This window comes from Schistosoma mansoni, assembly GCF_000237925.1.
Source record: "Schistosoma mansoni, WGS project CABG00000000 data, chromosome 1 unplaced supercontig 0076, strain Puerto Rico, whole genome shotgun sequence".
NCBI lineage: Eukaryota > Metazoa > Platyhelminthes > Trematoda > Strigeidida > Schistosomatidae > Schistosoma > Schistosoma mansoni.
This window is the reverse complement of record NW_017385990.1, coordinates 1,040,815-1,064,172: the sequence shown is the minus strand read 5'-3', so window position 1 is coordinate 1,064,172 and position 23,358 is coordinate 1,040,815. Positions and strand designations below refer to the sequence as shown.

Sequence of the window (23,358 nt, the reverse complement as noted above, 5' to 3'; positions counted from 1 at the left end):
ATCTTGTGTCATGTTATTGTGGTTTATCGATTTTTAGAAAGTGGCATTTACACAATCTGGTTGTGGTAGTAGTAGTAGTAGTGTGGTGTGGTCTACTTATATCCATATAAGTAGTATATGGTGTTGGTCAGACATAGAATGTATTTTCGCAGAAGACCGATGAGGAAAGAACTGAAACGAAGCGCAATCGGAAGGAAAATGGACGAACAATGGAATTATAGAAGAAACAGTGAAGATCCAGACTATTGGTTGTCAATTTGCAAATTGACTGTTCATTGTATGATTGAAAGAATTTACTGAGATAGTCTGTAATTTTTGCTTAAATACATTCGATTGTCCCCAACCAGTGTTCTGTTCACTACAGTAGTAGTAGTGAGTTGTGAAATAAAATTTGCTTACAATTTAACTGTAACCCACTAGATACCATTGGCCTACACATGAAATAGAAATATGTTTGAAAATAAATGTACCCCGTTTTTCACAAATACACGTTTATATTCTCTGTTTTTTTAAGCCACAATGTTTTGTAAATGTTTGTTTTTCTATTTGGTTGCCGAAAAAATGTACTAAATGGAACTTTTTATTGTTAAATTCATTTAGTTGTTGTTTGTTTGAATCTTCCCATTGATGTTTTTGGACTGAAACTGGTCAGTCTCTAATTGGCATATGTGCGTACTGTACGTATTGCCTCGATATAGCCTTAATTCACCAACATGGTAAGCAAAGATGGATAGTGGCTAGCAGTGGAATCTAACTTGACGCGCGTTTCATCCTATTTGGGACTCGTTAGTATTCCGAAAACCATCTTCTACTAGTAAACAGTACTTTATCGTAGTGTACCACCTATCCTATACTATTATCGAATCTCTTAAAAACAAAAAAAATCCATCCATAAAATTACTTGTATCTTGTAGGCGTTTATATTCTTTGAGTCTTTATTTTATAGATTTTTGAAAAATTCTATCCTATCGAATGTATATGCAAATGAATTAGGATTGCTTTTGTTTTTTTCTTCTTAAAACTTATTCTTTTGTCTTTTGGTCCTTTTTGGTCACATTTTTTGAGCCATCGTTTTTACACTAATCATATTAGTGTTGGTCTTAACGACCTGAGAGCGTAACCGCAGTGCCCAAGGGACAACTGCTTGAGGCTGGTCACATACGACATTTTTGTGGGTAATTTTCGCGTTAACTCCGTTCTGCAGAAGACCTTGCCGCCGGAGAAAATCCGTAAGATAAGGCGAGGTGTGCATTTTTAGGGTCGACCTTTTCTAACCCCGCCCCTCCTTGTGGGAAGGCAGCATCGCTGTTATGCTGGCTGTTTGAAAAAAACACCTTAGTGCCGTCACACCTCTGTACAGTCGGCAGTAGAGAGACCTTGAATGACATGGCTCAAAATCGTTTGCAATAGTTCAAGTGCATCCACTCTTTGTGTTCTACCAAATTCTAATTCTTCATGCCCCTATCCTTTTTCTCTTTTCAAATTTATTTCACTGGATTATACTCCTTGAATATGATCTTCAAACCCTAATCTTTCGGATTACTGCTTATAACCTTACTACTTCTACCACCATGGGATTTGAATCGACAACTGTATCTCTGTACTAATGTGGTATGGCAACTCGAACTGATGTACGTACGTACGAAGTTCTACGTTGTGATTGACTGACTGACACTAATCATATTCTTGTATTAGAATAATGATATAATTTGTTAAAATATATTTTTTGCAGTCATTAAATTATATACACTCATAGATAAGATGATTTTGACTGGTTTCTAAAGTTTGTTGGGAGAGTTGTTATTTACAAATTAACCACGCAGGTAAAGGATACTTCTTGAGCAACCTGTTAAGGAAACTAAGTTTTGGGTGGTCTATACAAACCCTTCTAATAATTAGAGGACGAGTATACTGCGCGGCAGTTCGTTCTAGCTGCGAAACGTGGCCATTAAGAGTAGAAGATACTTGTCGACTACTAGTATTTGACCACAGATGTCTTAGAAATATTGCTTAAATCTGCTGAGATCACCGGGTAAGTAATCGTGAGGTTCAGACTCGGGGTATTAGGGAATGATGGTAAATCAGTTGATGAGGTCATAAATCTTCATCAACTGAGATGTTTGGGCCACGTGTTATGTATGTCTGAAAACCGATTACCACGGCGCGTTATGCTGACTAGTATTGGGGATTAATGGAAGAGAGTTAGAGGCGGCCAAACCAAAACGTGGCATCAGTCCTTGAAGTCACTAACTTCTAGTCTTAGCCATGTTGGTGTCCGCGTAACTATTGTAACCAATGGTTGAAGACTCTAGGTGACATGGCTGACGATCGTTCACAGTGGCGTAGGTGTATACACTCTTTGTCTTCTCTTAGGCCGTGAGATTGAAATTACTTTATACCTTTTTTTCTACGAACTTATTCTTTCTTCTTGTATTTTATCCTTGTACACGGTCTTTCCTTTATATATTACTATCATTTAAGTAACTACTTCGATAAATTCGATGTTCGTCTTGTTGTGCTAATAAGGTATGGCAACTTGGACCGATGCGTTTATGTGCTTGGTCCTGCCTTGTAGCTGACTGACTGATTGAAACCAATCACACAAGGGCTTTTCCTGAAAGGTTTTAGGTGTTTTGACTCCATATTTGTAAGGTACGGTTGACACCAAAAAAAACGGAGAAAGTTGTAATGTAGATTTTTAAAACATGGCTCTTTCTACCCACCCGCTATTATCAGTTACTTAGTTTGTTTTTTCTGATTTTCTCAGTAGTTTTAAGGTTAGGTTAAGAGCTATTTTGAAACGGACATAGTGAAGATTCGATGGAAGTTATCCTTTACACTGTAGTTACTTTACTTACTGTGTTAACATTTAATTTACGTAGCATGAATCAATTCATAATCTTTTTGTATAATTACAACTTTATTTTTTCCCATTTCTTCGTGTTTTCATGTAAAAATGACTAATGTAACTCAATTGGTCTCCATACATACACACATAGATTTCTCAGAATACATAAATATTTGAAGGCGGTTTTATTGAGATTCTAGTAATTTTATATAGTTGAAATCATGAGTCAATTGAAGCTAGACAGACCACCATGAAAAACGTGGAAGCACTGAACGGTCGTTTCGTCCTATTGTGGGACAGTTGGATGCCGGCTCAGTGGTCTAGGAGGTTAAGCGCCTGAGCGCGAGACTGATAGGTCCTTGGTTCGTATCTCGCCAGGCGGGATCGTAGATGTGCACTGATGAGGAGTCCCACAATAAAACGAACCGGCCGTCCAGTGCTTCCAGATTTTCCATTTATTTATTTATTCAATTGTTCTTATATATTCAATAAATATAATCAATAAAATCATTATATTTGTATCGAAAAGTAACAAAAAAAAAGAAAAAGTATACTCCTTCTCTCTGTTGTTGTTGTTGTTGTTGTTATACACTCGCTTGCTCTCTCTCTCTCTCTCTCTCATTTCTGGTTGTACAGTCGAATAAAAAGAGTTAATTATTGTCATATTGATTGGAATAGAAAAAAAATGCTTTTTTGTCTTATCTTTTTTTTTATTTTTATTGTTGTCATACGATCGTTCTCATTCTTCTGTGTGTGTGTGTGTATGTGGTGGGCAAGAGCCTTTGTATAAGTTATAATGTTTATTTTCTATTTATTTATTCTCTTGTTTAAAGTTACAACGATTATTTGGATTAAATTTGTTACATGTCAGTGTTTTTTTTTAAAATTTTATTGTTTACTTTTGCATAACGATTATTGTTGTCCAGTAATTTTTTTTGTTCCCAGACTTTAACTCTTTCTTTTTCTGACTATTAACTAAGGTATTCTTTTGGAAAAAATAGTTGTGAAATGCCCCAAACGACCTGGTATGGACGAGAGTGGGGAGAGTTCGCTCCCCCTCCCAAAATACTCTCACATGACCACACGTAATATAGCCTCTGCCAGGGAAGTCTTACTCAAGGCTTTCTCGTGGCGAGGGTGTTGTTTACGAATTTGAGAGGACGAAAAGGGAATATCCGGCGCTTTAACCGGTTTGGTGGACACGGCGCATCCATCTTGGGGAGTTGGAAAACCCTTATTGCAAAGCAATGGTGCACATGGGCTGACTCAAGGATCTTGAAGGAACAAATGATGTACGAATCAATCGTTGGTCACCGGCTACCATGGGACTGCATCTCCTTACGATGCTCCACTACCTTGTGGATCAGACCTTTAGGTCGAAGGCTTCGGGTGTAGCCCCCCTCCTAAGAAAACCACCTGTTTCAGTTTGGGCACCTGGGCAGTATCACATCCCTCACACAAATCGAATGAGATTTGTGCGGTGCATATGTATCTGGTACCCCTTTATACATATATTTATGTGTTTAAATAAATAAATAAGTTGTGGAATGTCGATCATAACAATCATGTATTCATTAGTGACTAATTGTAAGTGATAATTCTTTGAGTTCTAGTGTAAAAGTGTCACCTGGGGAGTTCTTTTTTGTTGATTAGTAGCATTGAAAAAATGATTCAGTATTATGAATTGATTGAAATCGAATATGTTGACTATGAAATGTTATTTCATCGAATAAATCAGTTACAACGTAGAACTTCGTACGTACGTACATCAGTTCGAGCTGCCATACCACATTAGCACAGAGATGCAGTTGTCGATTCAAATCTCATAGTGGTAGAAGTAGTGAGAGTATAAGCATTAATGTGAAAGATTAGGGTTTGAAGATGTTGTTGAAGGAGTAAAATCCAATGAAATAAATTTGGAAAGAGAAAAAAGATAGAGGCATGTAGAATTCAGAAGATTAGAATTTGGTAGAACACAAAGAATGGATGCACCTTCGCCATTGCAAACGATTTTGAGCCATGTCATTCAAGGTCTCTAACCATCGATTTCTATCATCTCGCGAATTCCAACCAGGTAGTCTACACCTGCCAACATGCCGCAGTCCACTTGTCAGTGACTTCATGGATTTGTGCCATGTTTTGGTCTGGCCGCCCCTAGCTTTCTTCCAACCTACTCCTACACCATAAAACAACGCTCGTCGCGGCAGTCGGTGGTTGGGCATACGTAACACGTGTTCCAGCCATCTCAACTGATGAAGTTTCACTACTTCATCAATCGATTTGCCATCCTTACCTAGTACCTGTTTCCTAACAACTGCATTACTTACCCGGTGGTCCCAGGATATACGATCAATGCTTTGAAGACACCTGTGATCGAATGCTAGTAGCCTACGAATATCCTGTACTCTTATCGGCCATGTTTCAGTGTCATAAAGTAGGACGGAACGGACTGCTGCACAGTAAACCCGTCCTTTTGTTGCTAGACGGATATTTCGCCTACGCCATTTCATTGATTAAACACTCGATCCATGGCTTAACAAATCTTGATGGTCATTCCCTGGTATGTTCGGGATATGCATTACTGAAGAGAGTTAGGGGCGGCCAAACCAAGATGTGGCATCAGTCCTTGTAGTCTCAGCCATGTTGGTATATGCAGACAACTTGGTTGGGGTCTGCGTGACTATCGTAACTAATGGTTGGAGACTCTGGGTGAAATGGCTCACAATCGATCACAATGGCGTAGTTGTATACACTCTCTGTCTTCTTTTCTTGTGCTACATCCGTATACACAATCTTTTATATATTACCACCATTGAAGTAACTACTTCTATGAATTCGGTATTCATCTTGTTGTGCTACTGAGGTATGAGCATATGTACTTGGTCCTACATTGTACCTGACTGACTAACTGACTGTTATCACTTCTAAACTATAGTTTATTTGAAATCATGTAAAATCTAGTTAAAACAAACTACTTTTTTTTTGATGATTTGGTTTTTTCTTTGGTTGTATAGAATTTGAATGTCTACATAGACCTTCTTATTCACTTAATAGAGTGAATGAATTCATTAGCATATAAATATGTATACTATATATAACTATACATTTAATTCACTTGACAATTCTATTCTATTTGTGTTTGTTATAAGTAATTTGAGATTATTCACTTTATATTTTACAAGTTTATTGTTTAAGGGTAAATTCAAATGTGGTTTATAGCAACAACAAAAGAGCACATTAAGCTATAACTGATTTATGTCAATTTATCAACAACAACAACAAAATATGGTACAGATTATTGATTGCATTTTTTTGTTATTAAAGACAATCCAATTCATCTTTTACACTTTATATCAATTTGTATAAAACATATTTAACATTTTAATAGTTGAGATCATGAGTCAATTGGAGCTAGACAGACTACCATGGAAAACCTGGAAGCACTGGACGACTCCTCAGTGGCAGTGCGCATCTATGATCCCGCCCCGTGAGGTTCGAACCCAGGACCTATCGGTCTCATGTGCGATTGCTTAACCTCTAGACTACTGAGTCAGCATCCAACGGTGTTGGCATTCTTTAAAACAATGCAGTATTGACTATAGTTGAGGTATTTAGATTTAGACCATCCAGTCTTTGATTCATTTCATGTTCTACATATGTGACTTGGTTAATATATAGGATAGATTCACCTATTAGCCTTTTTACATAATAAAAGTGTACTTGGTTATTGGTGTTTCATTTAAGTTAGTGTGTTTTAAGTAATGTGGTAACTTTTGGGGGAGGATAAATATATCGGTTCAAATTGTTACGCTATATTAACACAGGAAGTTGAAATAATCAAGCCAAATTCACTTCTGTTTGAATCTTCCCATTGGTTCTTAGGACTGCATTTGATCAGTCTCTTATTGGCATATGTGCATACTGTACGGACTGCCCCGATCTAGCCTTAATTCACAAGTACTATAAGCAAAGATGGACAGGGGCTAGCAGTGGAATCCAGTTTGATGCGCGTTTCGTCCTATTTGAGACTCATCAGCTGGATATACTTGCATCTCAGAGTTGATGTTCACTCTGGGACTCGGACCCAGTACCTTTCGCTTCAAACGCCATCGTGTTATCCACTTAGCTACTGAGTCCTGATAGTCAGAAGAATAGCAGTTGCATTAGAAAACTCTTACGTAGAGAATATGATTTAAAGAGAACAGTACAGCGGTTAATAACTTCATGAAATGATGTTACATCGTAGTGTGACTTACGTTAGTGATACTTCATTTAATCACATTATTTTTATTGCAATGAAAATTCCTCAATTAAGCATAGATCTTCAGTTTTTCTTGTTATCACTTATTAGTCTACTTTAGTGTATACTTATTATTGATAAATAGGTAATACAAACAAGTATGAATTTTATATTTCTGAACATATTGATAAGTAACTTCGGGTTACTTAAGCTATGTTGCTATGCTTATTTGACTATAATTAGAATGGAATCATATACGATGATTTGAATGTGTTTGCATATTGATGGAAATGTTCGTTTGAATACTTAGATTAGGTTATCTTCATATGAAAGTCTAATCACTGCGCCAAAGTAACATTTGTAGTCGGAAATTACGTCTATGCACGTTTAATACTTATTTATTTATTTAAACACATAAATATTGGTACAAAGGGGCACCAGATACATATGCGCCACACTTTCTTTGTGTGAGGGCTGTGATACTGCCCAGTTGCTCAAACTGAAGCTGGTGATTTTCTTAGGGTACCACACCCGGAGACTTTGACCTAAAGATCTGATTCACAAGGCAGTGGAGGAGCGTAAGGAGATGCAATCTCATGGTAGCCGGTGACCAACGCCTGATTCATACGCCATTTGTTCCCTCAGGATACTGTAGCCAGCCCATGTGCACCATTGGTTCGGAATGAGGGTTTTTCAACTCCCCTAGGTGGACTTCCCGTGTCCACCAAACCGGTTAAAGCACTAAACATTCGCTTTTCATCCTCTCAATTTCGTGAACAACACCCCCGCCACGATTAGGCAGTGAGTAGGATTTCCCTGGCAGAGGCTATATACTCGAGGGCGAGCGAACTCTCGTAACAGGGCATTTTGGGGCATGACGTTTAATACGCTATAGTATGTATAGAAAAAATAAGGGTCATTGCAAAACATTAAGGTTTTAAGTTCAATTTCACTTTTTAGCATTATCAAGAAGTTTTAAATTAGTACAAAATTGCTATTTAGGTGTTCTGAACTTCCAATTAATAATCGTCTGGAAAATATTCTTTTGTATTATGCAAGGCAATCAGTAACGAACTGTTGGGCAACGTTTCATACTATTTGTTGTTTTACATAATCGATGAATATCATTACCACTTTCAGATTTTCAAAAAAAATCTCGCCTAACATATCGCCATTTACTTAATTATTGAGTAACATTCTAATAAGATATTAGTAGATTCGATGTTAAACTTAATGGTTGACTTCATCATCAATTCATGTAATGATATTCAAGGATAATCACTGTTTGGATGAAATCCTTGACACTTTTAGTTTTCTACTGTAACAGAAACATTCCTTCGATATCTTCAAAGGGATTATCTGTTTAAGCAAAGATGGATAGTGGCTAGCAGTGGAATCCAGTTTGACGCGCGTTTCATCCTATTTGGGACTCATCAGCTGGATATACCTGCATCACAGAATTGTTGATGTTCACTCTGTGACTCGAACCCAGTACTGTTCGCTTCAAACGCTATCGCGTTATCCACTCGGCCATTGAGTCCTGATAGCCACTTGCTTGTGCAATGGGGTAAAGTTGAAATTTACTTAATATTGAGTAAATTTCAGGATTATCTGTTTTTGTTTTAATTGTTCCAGAGTTACATAAATTTATCTTCATATATCAGTGCATTTTGTTTGTTACTATGACGACGAAGGTAGTCACTGGGCCCTATAAATATAAATATCAGTTCACTAAATCTTTCTAAGAAAGAAAAACCTAAATAGTCAGATAGGTTATTTATGTCCTATAGGTAATATGACATTTACTATATTTATGTAAATAGTGACATGTAACTCCTACAAATCACTTGCCTAATCTTCTTCATCTTGTTACCCTTGTATTTATTAGAATAGAATATACATATTCTTATAGGTTATATGCATCATTAGTAATATATAATGGTTCATAATTACCCCCCCCCAATCATTTATTGTAATTTGATTATAGTGGTAATAACAAAGGGGGACAATGTATGATTTTCTTTTTTATTACACTGTACTTGTGTTAATCTTTCGTATGTTTTATTTATTAGTGTATCTATCTCTGCCTTTCTTTGATACATTGAATGTGATCACTTTACACATTAGCTTAGAGTAAAACGAATTGACTTGTCGCTTGATGATGTTAATAGTGTAGTGAACAAGAGGACGAGTGGGGACTATCGAATGGATTTGACACAAAAATTACAGACTATCTCACTAAAATCTGAAAAGTATACAGTAAACAGCTAATTTGAAAACCTTACATAATTGAGTTCATGAGTCAATTGAAGCTAGACGACCATGGAAAACCTGGAAGCACTGGACGGCCGTTTCATCCTATTATGGAACTCCTCAGCAGTGCGCATCCATGATCCCGCTTCGCGAGATTCGAACAGAGGACCTATCAGTCTCGCGCCACCTATAGACCACAGACTGGGCATCCAACAGTGTTAATGTCTAACTTCAACCAATCCACGAATTTGAGCAACCATTCACCATTGTCTTCAGTGAGTAGATATCTCCCAACAGACCTGATTGAACTCCACTGTTTACTGCTTCAATTGACTCATGATCTCAACTATATGAAATTATTAAAATCTCCACAAAACCCTTTTCTGAAAATTTGAAAACTATCAATCAATTGTCTTAATCTTGACTATTCCTTCTGCAAATATTAGGCCGTAGGCTCCCATTATCATTGTTCATGTATTTTCATACCAATCGCGTTTCGTTTCCGTTTTTGCCTTATCGATTTTGTAGTGAAATACATGCTCTACCTTACCATCGTCATATACTACTTATGTGGATATAAGCAACCCTACACCATAGTAGTATTGATAGAATATATTTTAAAGTTATTTGGTTAGATTATAATTTATGGACAACTTTTGAGTGACACTGAAGTAACCTTTAAGATGTTCATCTACTAACTAGGACCAAATGATGATGATGACGATGATGATGATGATAATAATAATAATAATAATAATAAACCAAAACGAGGAATTAAAATTATAATGTACAGTTGATAAATAAGGTTAGAAATTAGATTTAGGGTTTCCATCACGAACCAGTATCATCTTAAATGTCGAAACGCTATTTAACCAAATAGATTTATGAATTTCATCCCATAATCCAAGACCTATTATCTTATATTTGATGATTTGGTTCATAAATTATAGTCTTGCAAGCATTTTTTGGCTTTCAGGTTTGGTGTATAAATTGTTTGTTTGTTTTTTTTAATGTAGAAGAGTCCGGACAAGACAGTAGTGGATCTCAACATAATGGAGTACGACGGATCAGTGGTATTTCTTGGATGAAGCAAAGGTTAGCCAATCAATTGAATTTTAAATGCTCACGTAACATCTGGTCATATTTTATCGAAAATAGTATCTAACATGTTTGAATTTGTTGGACAGAACTCGATATACATTTCCATGGTGATACCACGTTAAAAGCACCAGTTCTCGTCAGATCACCGCAGTTAAGCAACTTCAATGTGTTGTCTTTCTTCATATTGATTAGTTTCGCTATTATTTTGTCTTGTTTGGTATTCATCTTGTTAGTATCATTTCTCTTAGTGTGATATGTCAACTTAAGCGGACTGAGTTGACTATGACTGAATGTTTGGTAGGACTGTTTCAATGATTTATCTCTCTCTCTCTCTCTGATTAATTCGTTTATTGTTTCATTAAAACCGTTTCAATGTGTTTTTAATTCCAGTGCAAGTGCTGGTCCAACATCTAATAGGCAAGAGAAATTGAGTGTAGATGAAAAGTGAGTTGTTATTATTATAATGATTTCTGATTTGTACTATTTTGTGCATATGTGTTTGTATTTAAATATGCCTCCTCAATGATAACGATTTGAATACTACTGTTCAATGTATGTTGTACGGACTACTTATTTATCAAGTATTTTAGGCAATAGCTCTATGAAAAACCCTGATTTCGACTTAACGTCGGACTTTGGACTTAATTTTATCGGCGGGTATCCTGGAATGGTATATCCTGACGTTGTTTCGCTGGTGTATCATTGGTACTCTAGTCTTAATGCTCAGAAAAAAGGTCTCTCTAGTAGGTCATCTTCAGCCTTGATTCTGGCCAGTATTCCAAGCAAATGAAAGTAATGTTGCGATATAAGGTGATAAATACACTTTCATAGTGGTTGTTCTTATTAGTCACCATCTTTAAATGAAGATCATTCACCACTTTTTGGTGAAATTTTTATATCTCTTAACTCAGTCTACCTTCTATGTTATCTACTACCAGTACCTTGGTTTTCTAAAATGACTTTCATTAATATAAATCAATGAATCCATAAACTTTAAACATATAGAAATCTCGAAAAGAAAATCCCACTCATCCATATTTGGGATTCCAGAGTTACATTTAAGGTAGTCGACCGATAGTAAAACAAAGTTTGTATCATCATACCTACTTAAATCATTATTGTAATTCATTTTGGATGTAATTTCCAGTAATCAATATCTAGTTGGTAAAAGAATAACAAATTGCGTAACATAAGATCCATCTTTGCTTATAATGCTTGTGAATTAATACCATTTGTTCGGTCAGAATCTAGGAGCGTATGTGTACCATCGGTTTAGAATCAGGGTTTCCCATCTCCCCTAGATGGATCCTCTGGTTTTAATCCATTTAGAGTGACACTAATGCCACTAAAAGGCAGTGATTCAAACTTCCGTGGTAGTATCTGTGTGTGCATGACCATGTGAGAGCATTTGGGGGGGGTGGACTCATTGCATCTTCGGCCGTACCGGGGCATTCAGGGGCCCAAATTTAGTAGATTACAACTGGCTTTACTTAATTTGTTTTTTTCTGAAATAGGGACATTTTGTTATTGTTGTTTATTTTTACGGTTAAGCAACACAATTATGTGTGCATTCACTTGTGTTACACACAAACACGTGAGTATTTATGTGAGTTAGCGAAATTACGAGTACAAGTGTTCATAGATGTGCATAGATACTATTGACAATGTAAAACAAAATACAACATGAGTCTTTTTTTCTGTATAAATACGTGTTAACCTTTTTGTAATTGGTGAATAGAGTTTCATATTCTTTAATGTGTGTTCATACACATATGTATACAATGATTGTCTTTGTTTGTTTACTAGTTTGTTATAAGTATCATTTTCCACTTTGTTATCGTTTATCAAATGTTGTTTACATTAGCTACCGATTAGTGTCAAGTTTCGATGAAAATGACATCAGCAAGATCACTTTATGTTGAGTTTTTTTTAGTCTAATAAGTTTCTTCGTCACAGAAACAGACGCCCCCAAATGACCTGGTACGGCCGAGAGTGGGGAGAGTCCGCTCTCCCTCTCGAAATGTTCTCTTATGGCCACGCCTATACAGCCTCTGTCAGGGAAGTCCTACTCAATGCCTTCTCACACTAGGGGTGTTGTTCACGAAATTGAGAGGACGAAAAGCGAATGTCTGGCGCTTTAACTGGGTTGAAGGACACGGAAAGTCCACCTAGGGGAGTTGGAAAACCGTGATTCCAAACCAATGATGCACATGGGCTCCAATAACCTGAGGGAACAAATGGCATATGAACCAATCGTTGGTCACCGGCTACCATGTGAATGCATCTCCTTACGATGCTCCACTGCCTTGTGGATTAGACCTTTAGGTCAAAAGCTCGGGTTGTGGCCCCCAAAGAAAACCACCTGCTTCAGTTTGGGCACCTGGTCAGTATCACAGCCCTCACACAAATAAATGAAATGATGACTTTTACTGACAATCCTATTTACGCGCTTATTATATGTCAGACAATTTGCATCATTATTATTATTTACCATATCGCTTATTCACTCCCTTTTATTCCTAGTTTGTGTGTGGCGCATGTGTATCTGATGCCCTTCTGTACCAATATGTATGTGTTTAAATAAAAATAAAAACAGAAACAGACAAAATCCAGTGACTTGATGATATATAATGATGACTATTGTTTCATACCATTCTGGTTGGAACCCTCTTTACTAACTCTTTCCTTTTTTAAACGAAGTTTTTTATGAAGATTGGTTTTAGGTTTGTATTGCAACCGTTTGATAAGATATCAGTTTATGACGTAACTGAGTTTGAAGAACAATATTAACATTTATAATTTACGCCACCGATATTGAAAACTATTTCAATCCAGGCGACATTGGACAACTATTTCGTCGTTGAACGATAATGAAATGCGATGTACACCATCGGCAGCCTTATATATATATGGCGTACGTGGTCATGTGTAAGAACATTGTATATCAGTATCAATACTCAGATACCAAATGGTCAAATACATTGGATAACTAGGCTCAGGATCGGTTCTAACGTCATTGATGCATTCGGTCCTTGTCTAAAATCTTAAACTATGTTGCTAATGACCAATCTTTTCTACTACCACTGATAGTGTTACTATTTCTAATATCTGTATTGATAATTTGACTCTATGTTTATGTGGTGTAATAACTTAAATAGATTCACACATATACTAGATCCTACGTTACTAATCTCTGACTGCTATTACCGTAGATATAAGCGGATTTTTGTGTCTTACGCAATGATTGGTTGATTCTAACAGTGTTAGCATTATTGTCGGTGTATTTATTTATTTATTTATCTTTTTCTTTTGTTTTTTTCTAAATTGCTTTTCAAATACACACAAAGATCTCGTCCGCTTCCACGTATTCGTGTATGTGATCTACGTGAACGTGGTAATGACTCTAATCTGGATGATTCTTCTGCTCAAGAGAAAATCGATGAAAGTAAAGATATAATGATGGAATCCTCTAGTGGTGGTGATCAATTATCTGTACGACGTATGAATACTTTTAGTATGTCAGATAAAGTTCGTCCAACTGGTTCAGATTCCCAATCACCTAATCTAAAATGTCCATTATCTAGAGCACCACCAATGTCAAATATACCAAAGTAAGATTTTTGCTTTAATACGTATTATATCTCTGATGGTGACGTTCTGTCAAACGACAAACGTATTTATGCATATTGTCAATTTGTGTATGTATGTCAGCAGAATAGTTTGAGTAGTCAATCTTCACTTAGCTGACTGTGATCATAGTAAAATGGTTCGTTGTTGGTTAATTCATTTGAATTGCTTTATGTATTTTGACTGTAAAATAAGGCAGTATGCAGAAGGAATCTGTATTTATTGTAAGAAGTTACAAAGCATTTACATAATACATATACATAGCTTTCAATCATCTATTTACATATTTCGATGTGTTCTGCAATCTGACCTTTTTTCTTGTCTGGTCTCCAAGTATTCTCCCCACGTCGTGTTTTCTCTATAGTGAAACTTTTCATTCCGTCTGACGACTGTTGCAACTTAGATTCCACTTTCCGCAACATACTACTTACAAATAAAACATGAAAACTATGAAGCACTTGATATCTGTTTTGTCTTGATATTTCGTGATACTGATAACCTGTCTTTCAATCACTCACATTTGGTCGAATTTCATTGTTCACGGCTTACTAGAATTCCTTGAATCATTTCTTTGAATTAATCCCCTGACTGTTTCGCTTTTTACTTACATCGATATAATTATTCCCATTTTTTGTATAGTTTGCATTTCATTCATATCCTCTTTGTGTGTATTGATGTTGATCTTAGTTATTGTCATTCATATTATTATCGTTATTACTATTATTAATATTATTGGTACTGTCGTGAACTTTTTCAGCTCATTAACTACTCCAACAACTAGTAGTAGTGAAAATTCGCCGATCAAACAATCAGCTGACAAATCTTCATCAGCGTCATCTTCATCATCATCACCTAGTAAGCAGAATAGTAATGATAAAAAAGAGAATACAAAAACATTTATCGAACAACAAACAATTAAATTAAATCAAGCTGTTCCATATTCAGAAGAGAATCCGTAAGTTCTCGTTCCTTCTGTTATCATATTAATTCATATCCCTTACAAGTAATCATCGTTTAACAAAGTTTCTTGATATTATGATAATGCTGTGGAGCGGTGACTCAATGGTTATCAGGATTGACTTACAAAACACTAAGCCCCGGGTTCGAACCTCGCTCCACTTCTGTCCAGGCATACAATTAATATCATAGACCAAAAAATAATGATTGTTTCTAGTCAACTTGTTGATAGTGATTATTTTTTCACTGATTATGGTGATATAATTAGGACTCAACCTTAGTTAGTTAGAACTTCCACCATCTCCACACATTATCCTCATTTCAAGTGCTTCAACATGATTATCTTACTTATTCACTTAGTATTGTTTGTTTGGATCTTCCTATTGATGTTTTGAGAACTGCAACTGGTCAGTCTCTAATTGGCATATATGCATACTGTATACTGCGTCCTGGATTCCACTGCTAGCCACTATCCATCTCTGCTTACTATGCTTGTGAATTTAGGCTATATCGAGGCAATACGCACAGTATGCACATATGCCAATTAGAGACTGACCGGTTGCAGTCCTCAAAACATTAATGGGGAGATCCAAACAAACAATACTAAGTAAATTTCAACTTCACCCGATTGCACAAGCAAGTGGCTATCAGGACTCAGTGGCCGAGTGGATAACGCGATGGCGTTTGAAGCGAAAGAAACTGGGTTCGAGTCCCAGAGTGAACATCAACTCTGAGATGCAGGTATATCCAGCTGACGAGTCCCAAATAGGACGAAACGCGCGTCAAACTGGATTCCATTGCTAGCCACTATCCATCTTTGCTTATCTTACTTATTGTTAGTCTTCTTTTATCTTTGTATATTTACTCACTCTCTGGTTACAAGGGCATTTCAACTCCCATTATAGGAATTTCCTTGTCATCAATCTAGCGTGAATCAATAGCAAAATCATGACAATCGGTCAGATAGTAGCATGGTTATGTGACTTGGAAAAAAAACGTTACGAAGGACTTCTTTATTCATTAGAGCAACGTTTTGTTGATAAAACCAAGATAAGACGAACTAGCTCATTTGAAACCTTTCTCGCATGCATCCCCTTCATTCATAATTATTTACTAAATCCTCGCTAACTGTCGTCAGAGTATATTCTATCTGTCTCTATGTGTGTGTGTGTGTATTTGTCAACAATGATATTCTTATCCGAAAATAGTTTTGTGGCTATTATAGTCATTTAATTGTTGAATTCGTGAGTTAATTGAAGCTAGACCACTATGGAAGCACTGGATGGCCGTTTCATCCTACTGTTTTTTTGGCCACCATTTCATTTTACGCTTCTCTTTTCAATGTTAATAATTTGGAATGTGTAAATTGTACTTGGAATTAAACGAGAAAAGTTTGTGCAAACCTAAATATACCACTCATTCTTAAAGTAAAACATATCGTTTAAAAAATATGCTCTCATACAACACCTAGTGTATTGTGATGTTATAAAGGTAGGATACTTGTTATAACTCTATGGTTTCTTATTAGAACAGTCCTTTTACTTTTTACACGTATGTGGGACATCAATTTACCTTAGACGAATATCTACACTAGGTTTCCCACCCAGTGTCCATTCTACAAAACTTCAACACAACTCAGGTCAAGAGCATGCAATCAGCCTGACAAGAACGTCAATATATTTCCACACTAAAATCCGACACAATCCAATAACAAGGAACAGTCAATCCATAATAATCAGGATAGGGGGATATATAACACACATAACACCTATCACACTATCCACATGTCTGACTCAGCAAAACAACCAATCATTATCATTCTCGCCTACACATCATGTGAGCACACCGTTCGCATGTATATAATTATCATCTTTATTTATTTATTTAAAAATGTTTATTTAAACACATAAATATTGATACAAGGAAGCACCAGATACATATGCGCCACACTTTATTTGTGTGAGGGCTGTGATACTGCCCAGGGTGCCCAAACCGAAGCAGGTGGTTTTCTTAGGGGGCCCCACAACCGGAGATTTTGACCTAAAGGTTTGATCCACAAGGCATTGGAGCATCGTGAGGAGATGCAGTCACATGGTAGCCGGTAACAAATAATTGGTTCATACACCATTTGTTCCATCAGGATCCTGTAGCCCATGTACACCATTGGTTTGGAATGAGGGTTTTCCAACTCCCCTATGTGGACTTTTCGTGTCCACCAACCCGGGTAAAAGCGCCGGACATTCGCTTTTCGTGTTGCTTATTTCGTAAACAACATTAATGCCACGAGAAGGTAGTGAGTAGGAGTTCCCTGGCAGAGGCTATATACGCGTGGCCATGTGAGAGCATTTCAAGAGGGAGTGCTGACTTTCCTCACTCTCGGCCGTATCAGGGCATTTGGGGGCCAAATTCAAATTAGTTCTCCGATAGTACCGTTTTCATTTCTTTCTTTTTCTGTTTATTCCTATATAACACCTTTTGATATAAAGGATGAGTTAATCAATATCTTTAACATAACTTTCAATCTCTTATACGAAATTCAATAGTGAATTACTTTCATCACATGAATATAACTTTGCATAGTTACTAGAATTGTTAAAAGAAAATTCTTTTTTTCTTGTTTGTTGTCATATGAATGTTGAACGTATCAAATGCATTCATTTCATTTCATTTACAGATATTACATAATATGTGTTTATCAATCCGGGTTTTTTTTTCTTTAGTTAAAGTTTTGTTGTAAGAAAATAAGTTATTCTATGTATTGATTATCTTAGTGAAAACATCAGTAAACTAATGAAATAGAACTATCAAAATGAAAAGAATAACGAATTGATTAATAAAAGATGAACTTTCCGTAGAAAAAAAAAGAAAGATTCAAATAGAAAACTTCATTATGAAAAATTTATGCATTTACATTGATGAAGTTATATTGTTTACGAAATTGAGAGGATGAAAAGCAAATGTCTAGCGCTTTAACCGGATTGGTGTACACGGAGGGTTCACTCTAGGGGAGTTGGAAAACCCTCATTCCAAACCAATGGTATACATGAGCAACGGGACCCTGATGGAACAAATGACGTATGAACCAATTATTGGTCACCGGCTACCATGTGACTGCATCTCCTTACGATGCTCCACTACCTTGTGGATCAGACCTTTAGGTCAAAATCTCCGGGTGTGGGGCCCCCTAAGAAAACCACCTGCTTCAGTTTGGGCACCTGGGCAGTATCACAGCCCTCACACAAATGAAATGAGATTTGTATGGCGCATATATATCTGGTGAAGTGGAAAAGTATTGTTTTTATCAAATGGCTAAGAAATATTCATATTAATTAATCGTTGAGTAGGATGCATTGTTACTTTATTCATTCTCCTTATACTGATCGAATTTTGTTAGTCAAGTTACAATATAACCGTTATTTAGACTTGGTATTTTAGTGGATTCTGTTTAGTGTTGTAAGCTAGTTAGAAGTGGTTGATAGAACTTTCAAGGCTTCTATTTATTCCAGTTAGCATTTTTTTTTTGCCGAAACGTAACTGTAATCCTAAGACACTTTAACATTCTGTAGCTTTCATATTCAGTGAACTTCACTCTAGTCATTAGTTGTCTCATAGTAGTCTTGGTGATAAGTGTCAACTAGTTCATAAAGCTGTAGTTTAATAGTTCGAAACTTGTTCCATCTATTTCAAGTTCGGCAAATCGCATAGTTTCATAACCTGTTACGCTCAAAATGTCTTTATAAGCTATTTACATATATTTGTACCTGGAACTTAATAAGTTAAGATTTTTCATTCTCATTAACATATTCAGACATTATAAATGCAACATTATTGTTTAATGTTGAATATAAAAATGAACACTGATTTATACCTATTTACCAATCATATGATATAGATGACTTTGATTCAATGATTATTCTATTAATCTAAAAAAAGAAAGCATTGCATGTTGGATCATTATAATAAGTATGTATTCTATAACCCGTTTCATGTTGTTCATCTTGTTGTGCTAACGAGTGAGGTATATGACAACTTGGACCGATGCATATATATATATATATGCCTGGTCCTATATTGTAGCTGACTGACTGACTGATCACTACCTATAATATGATGTTTGTGTACATGAAAGGATTGGTTTAAACTTTCAGTTTCTTTTTGCTGTTTGTTGTATCCCGAAGAGAATTGTGAATGGTAACTTTTGAGGACTATTTATAGGCCAATATAATAAGTATATTTCCTATTGTATAATTGTTAAGTAACTAAACTATTCATATTCATGATCCTCTTATCCTAAGCTTTATTTTGACCTATGAACTATTATTATACAATTTACTATTCTTGAGTTATCTCCAGTCTATTGATTACTGTTCCTCCTATTCACAGCCACATTTGGCTAAATCTTGTACAAATGTTATTTTCTATTTTATGGTACGATGTAGTCAGTTTGGTTGGTATATAAACTCAGTATGTTTGAAATACAAGGATTCATACCACAGAGGCTGTTATCGGTGTTCTGGACTGAACTGGTTGAGTTAGGCAGAATGCAGGACTGACGAGTACTCAAGACTGCTCATACGGCTTTTGTGTATCATTGGGCGATCAATAGATTTACTGCTCTCTGATAGGCGGTCATATCACTCACATATATCAACTGGGCACTCACTCAATCGATATAACAACTGAGCACACACACACGATATAACACTGTTATATATCTTAGTAATTTCCATATCCCCTGAAAATCTATACTTTCATTTTTATGTGTTATTCTTTGAATGATTTTTACAAGTCAAAATTACTCAAATTAGGTTGATTGCCTATTCATAGTTTTCTAGATTTGTCGACAAACTTTCGTCGTCACTCTCGACTATAGGTATAATTAACCTGGGGCAGATCCACTCACTCCTTGTCTTTCTTTTGGAATTTGGATCCTGAAATCTCCTTATATCTTTTCTTGTTTTTCTTCGTCCTATCTTTTCTATTCCTACTAGCACTAGCTCTACTTCTAATACGCCACGATTTGTCTTGCTGATGTAGTATAGCAACTTGAAGTGATATATATGTGTATATATCCCAGATTCCCGGCTGTAATAGTGCTACTTGATCTTTCTCTCTCAAACAAACATATCCTCGAAAATATTCGGTTGATTAAATCTGAGTAAACTAACCATCCTATACTTGGTAAGTAATAATTAACAAATAACCTTCAAGGAGTTAATGAGACTGTCATCATTTCAAAGTTGAGTTTAAGTGATCATGACACTAGTAAGATCTGTTTTTTGGCATGCTGTTCGAAACTGGACAGACAATTCTACCCGAATTTTGTGCTAATGATGTCGTTCAGAAGGACGATGAAAGCTCCACGACCATACCATCCAGCTCAGAGAACAAACCTACATCAAAATTCACAATTGAGTATTATTTATTCGTTTGGTTATACCTATATAATATGTTTATATAGAGTACTTGTGTGCATACAATTAATTTTTCATCCTGTATTGTATTTTTCCAACAGCTTCCTCGGATGGTTACGAAGGTAGTGCAACCTAATTGTTTTGTTTTTTTTCCGCTTACTTCACATACTTTTTTATTTTATGCTTTTGTTTTTATTGCTTAATTTTTACTGGGTAAAATTTTGCCTCCCCTAACCCCAAGGTTTGAGGTAAATAGGTCGTTGAATGGAAAGGCACATAAGAAGAAACAAACTGATGTTATTGTTTCTGTTATTTCCTTTTCCGTAATAGCTATTGTCATAGTTTTCTGTGTTGATGTGTGTATGTGTGTGTTTACCCGTGTCTTTTTGCACTATTTTTCTTCCAAATGTTGCTCTTATTAACGTGAGATGTTACAGGTGTGTGCACAGTTGTCAATCTATGGTTACACAAACTGTAGTAAGATATTTTTCCTCGAAGTACATAAAGAAAAAATCAGATTATTAATGATCTTGTCAACATAAAAGCGTCACTGCAGAGCTCAAGAGACAACTATTTGTGGTCTCCCACCCTTTTTGCGTACAATTTTAGGGGTAATACTTCCGTACGTCTAAGGCCATCTGTCGGTGACGAAAATCTGTCCGATAGGGTTATTTTATTTTTAGGGCCAGCGTTTCCTAACCTGTTCATCATCTTCTGGGAAGGGATCAGTGATGTAACTACTGAATAAGAGAAATATTTTATTGCTCTCACACCTCCATACAATCGGCTGTATAATTTCTTCCTAGGATCTTGAGTTTGTAGCTTATAATGTTACCGCTATCATATCAGTCCGACTGCTTTGGTGGGGATCTACAGGCAATATGTATTCCATCCAATCGTAACTTCGTTGCTTGATTTTTTCTGTTACCTTTAATACTGTTACTACCCCTATTACCTTAGGATTCGTTCAAAAACTTTCATCTCTCGGCGCTTTTGGGCTACGACAACTTAAACCGATGTATACTCCTTTTAGGTCCCACTTTTCGTTTGATTAACTAACATGTACCATCCATTCAGTTTAGTTTGCTTGAGTCATCACAATGTAAACACCTGACATCCATGTCAAGCTACTTCAAATGTTCATCTCTCAATAATAAAGCAACTGACCTTCACATAATTCACTTAGTTTATTATGTAATAAGAGTTTTCAGATGAGGGTCATATTTTACATAAATAGTATCTTAACACTATTGTACATCGTCTTCATTTGAGTTCATTTACATGAAGCTAAAATTTTTATCACCCCTCATTCATCTAACCATTTCCTTGAATAACATCTTCAAACCCTAATCTTTCATATTAATGCTTATACTCTTACTACTTCTACCACTGTGGGATTTGAATTGACAACTACATCTCTGTGTTAATATGGTATGGTAGCTCGATTTGACGTACGTACGTACGAAGTTCTACGTTATGACTGACCGACTGAATCTAACTATTTTTTTAATATCTTCGTTTCAATGATAATCTTTAGAATATTTTGATCTTCATTTAATCATACTGTAGGTCACAATAATCGTTTCACAAACTATAAAGTTAAAATAACCGTTAATTACAGTTTGTGACTATCTAATCTCATTAGTAATTTCATAAAAGTTTACAATACATGAATGTCTCTGTTATAATTGTTTTGCTGCTAATAAACGACCCATCTACTCCTATTGCTTAGTATTCTTATACAATGACATTCGACGAGACCCCAAATGAAAACACGTTGAACAGGAACGAAATCGCATTCAAAATAACAAGGAAAGGGGAACAGCAATCAATGGTTAGAAAAATGTTCATATATTTATAGTATATACATAAGAAGCTTCCAGATGCTTCTCCAATAATCTGCCAGAGCTGATTGGTTTAGAATTAACCAATCAGCGTGCGGTGTCACGATCGTGCACATAACATGCCTTAATCCGGTTTATTTCCCGCTAACAGTCTCATTCTGTAATCTGTTGTTTGTAATATATACTGCGTCAGTTAAAATAGAGGTAAACAGTTGTTAATGACCTCACTTAGTATTGTTTGGTTGAATCTTCCCATTGATGCTTAGGATTGCAACTGGTCAGTCTCTTATTAGCATATGTGCATAATGTGCGTATTGTCGCGATATAGCCTTAATTCACATCAACTCTGAGATTCAGGTACATGCGGCTGACGAGTCCTAAATAGGACGAAACGCGCGTCCTGGATTCTACTGCCAGCCACTAACCATAGTTGTTCATGACCTTTTAACGTATTAAACTTTCAGACATCATATATCATAAGATTAATCAGAGTATTAACTAAATAATTCAGTTAACAACAACTAATTATTTTGTCTGAAATACAATTCCATTAAGGATCATTATAGTTGTAGGATAGAAGGAGGGGAGAAATCGATAAATTTTTTGTGTTTTTTTAAATATATACATGTGTACTTTTATAAATGATCCTAGATTCACGTATATTTTGTATCTGTGTGTATTCATATACTAATGAAACTCCTTTTTCTCCTGTTTTTTTTTTATGTGCACTTTTGAACTAATGCACTCTATATGTATATGCTTTCTTATGTAATTTGTGTGTGTGTCCTGGGTTCTTTTTCATTGCACAAGTACTTGTTATATTTTTCTATCCTCATTAATATCTCAGCTATAAATATTTCAATTCTATTTGTTCCTATTAGTTGATCGGTTCATAGTCTTATAGAATATCAGAATAATCATCATTACGTAATAGAGAAGTTTCTTTATTTCCAAGATATTCGACATACTTTTATTTAATTATAGAAGGGGTTTTGTGGAGATTTAGTATTTATCAATGTTGAAAGCGTGAGTCAATTGAAGCTAGACCACCATGGAAAACCTGGAAACACTGGA

The 23,358-nt window shown here is 35.8% G+C and overlaps 1 protein-coding gene and 1 non-coding gene across 3 annotated transcripts in view; both read left to right on the top strand.

Moving 5' to 3' along the window:
• The window catches only part of Smp_169900.1 (serine/threonine kinase), a gene marked incomplete at both ends in the record, with an annotated part of 67,088 nt that overhangs the window by 31,775 nt on the left and 11,955 nt on the right, over positions 1–23,358 (top strand). The window contains 5 exons of one of the 2 annotated variants that reach the window (XM_018791782.1): positions 10,358–10,436; positions 10,833–10,886; positions 13,790–14,053; positions 14,827–15,024; positions 20,542–20,562. In XM_018791782.1, coding sequence (XP_018645101.1) covers positions 10,358–10,436; positions 10,833–10,886; positions 13,790–14,053; positions 14,827–15,024; positions 20,542–20,562 — 616 coding nt within the window. The remainder of the gene's footprint in view (positions 1–10,357; positions 10,437–10,832; positions 10,887–13,789; positions 14,054–14,826; positions 15,025–20,541; positions 20,563–23,358) is intronic. The other variant, XM_018791781.1, reaches the window with a different exon arrangement.
• Smp_tRNA_00728_Gln_TTG.1.1 lies at positions 15,682–15,748 on the top strand. The gene has a single exon. It is a non-coding gene (tRNA).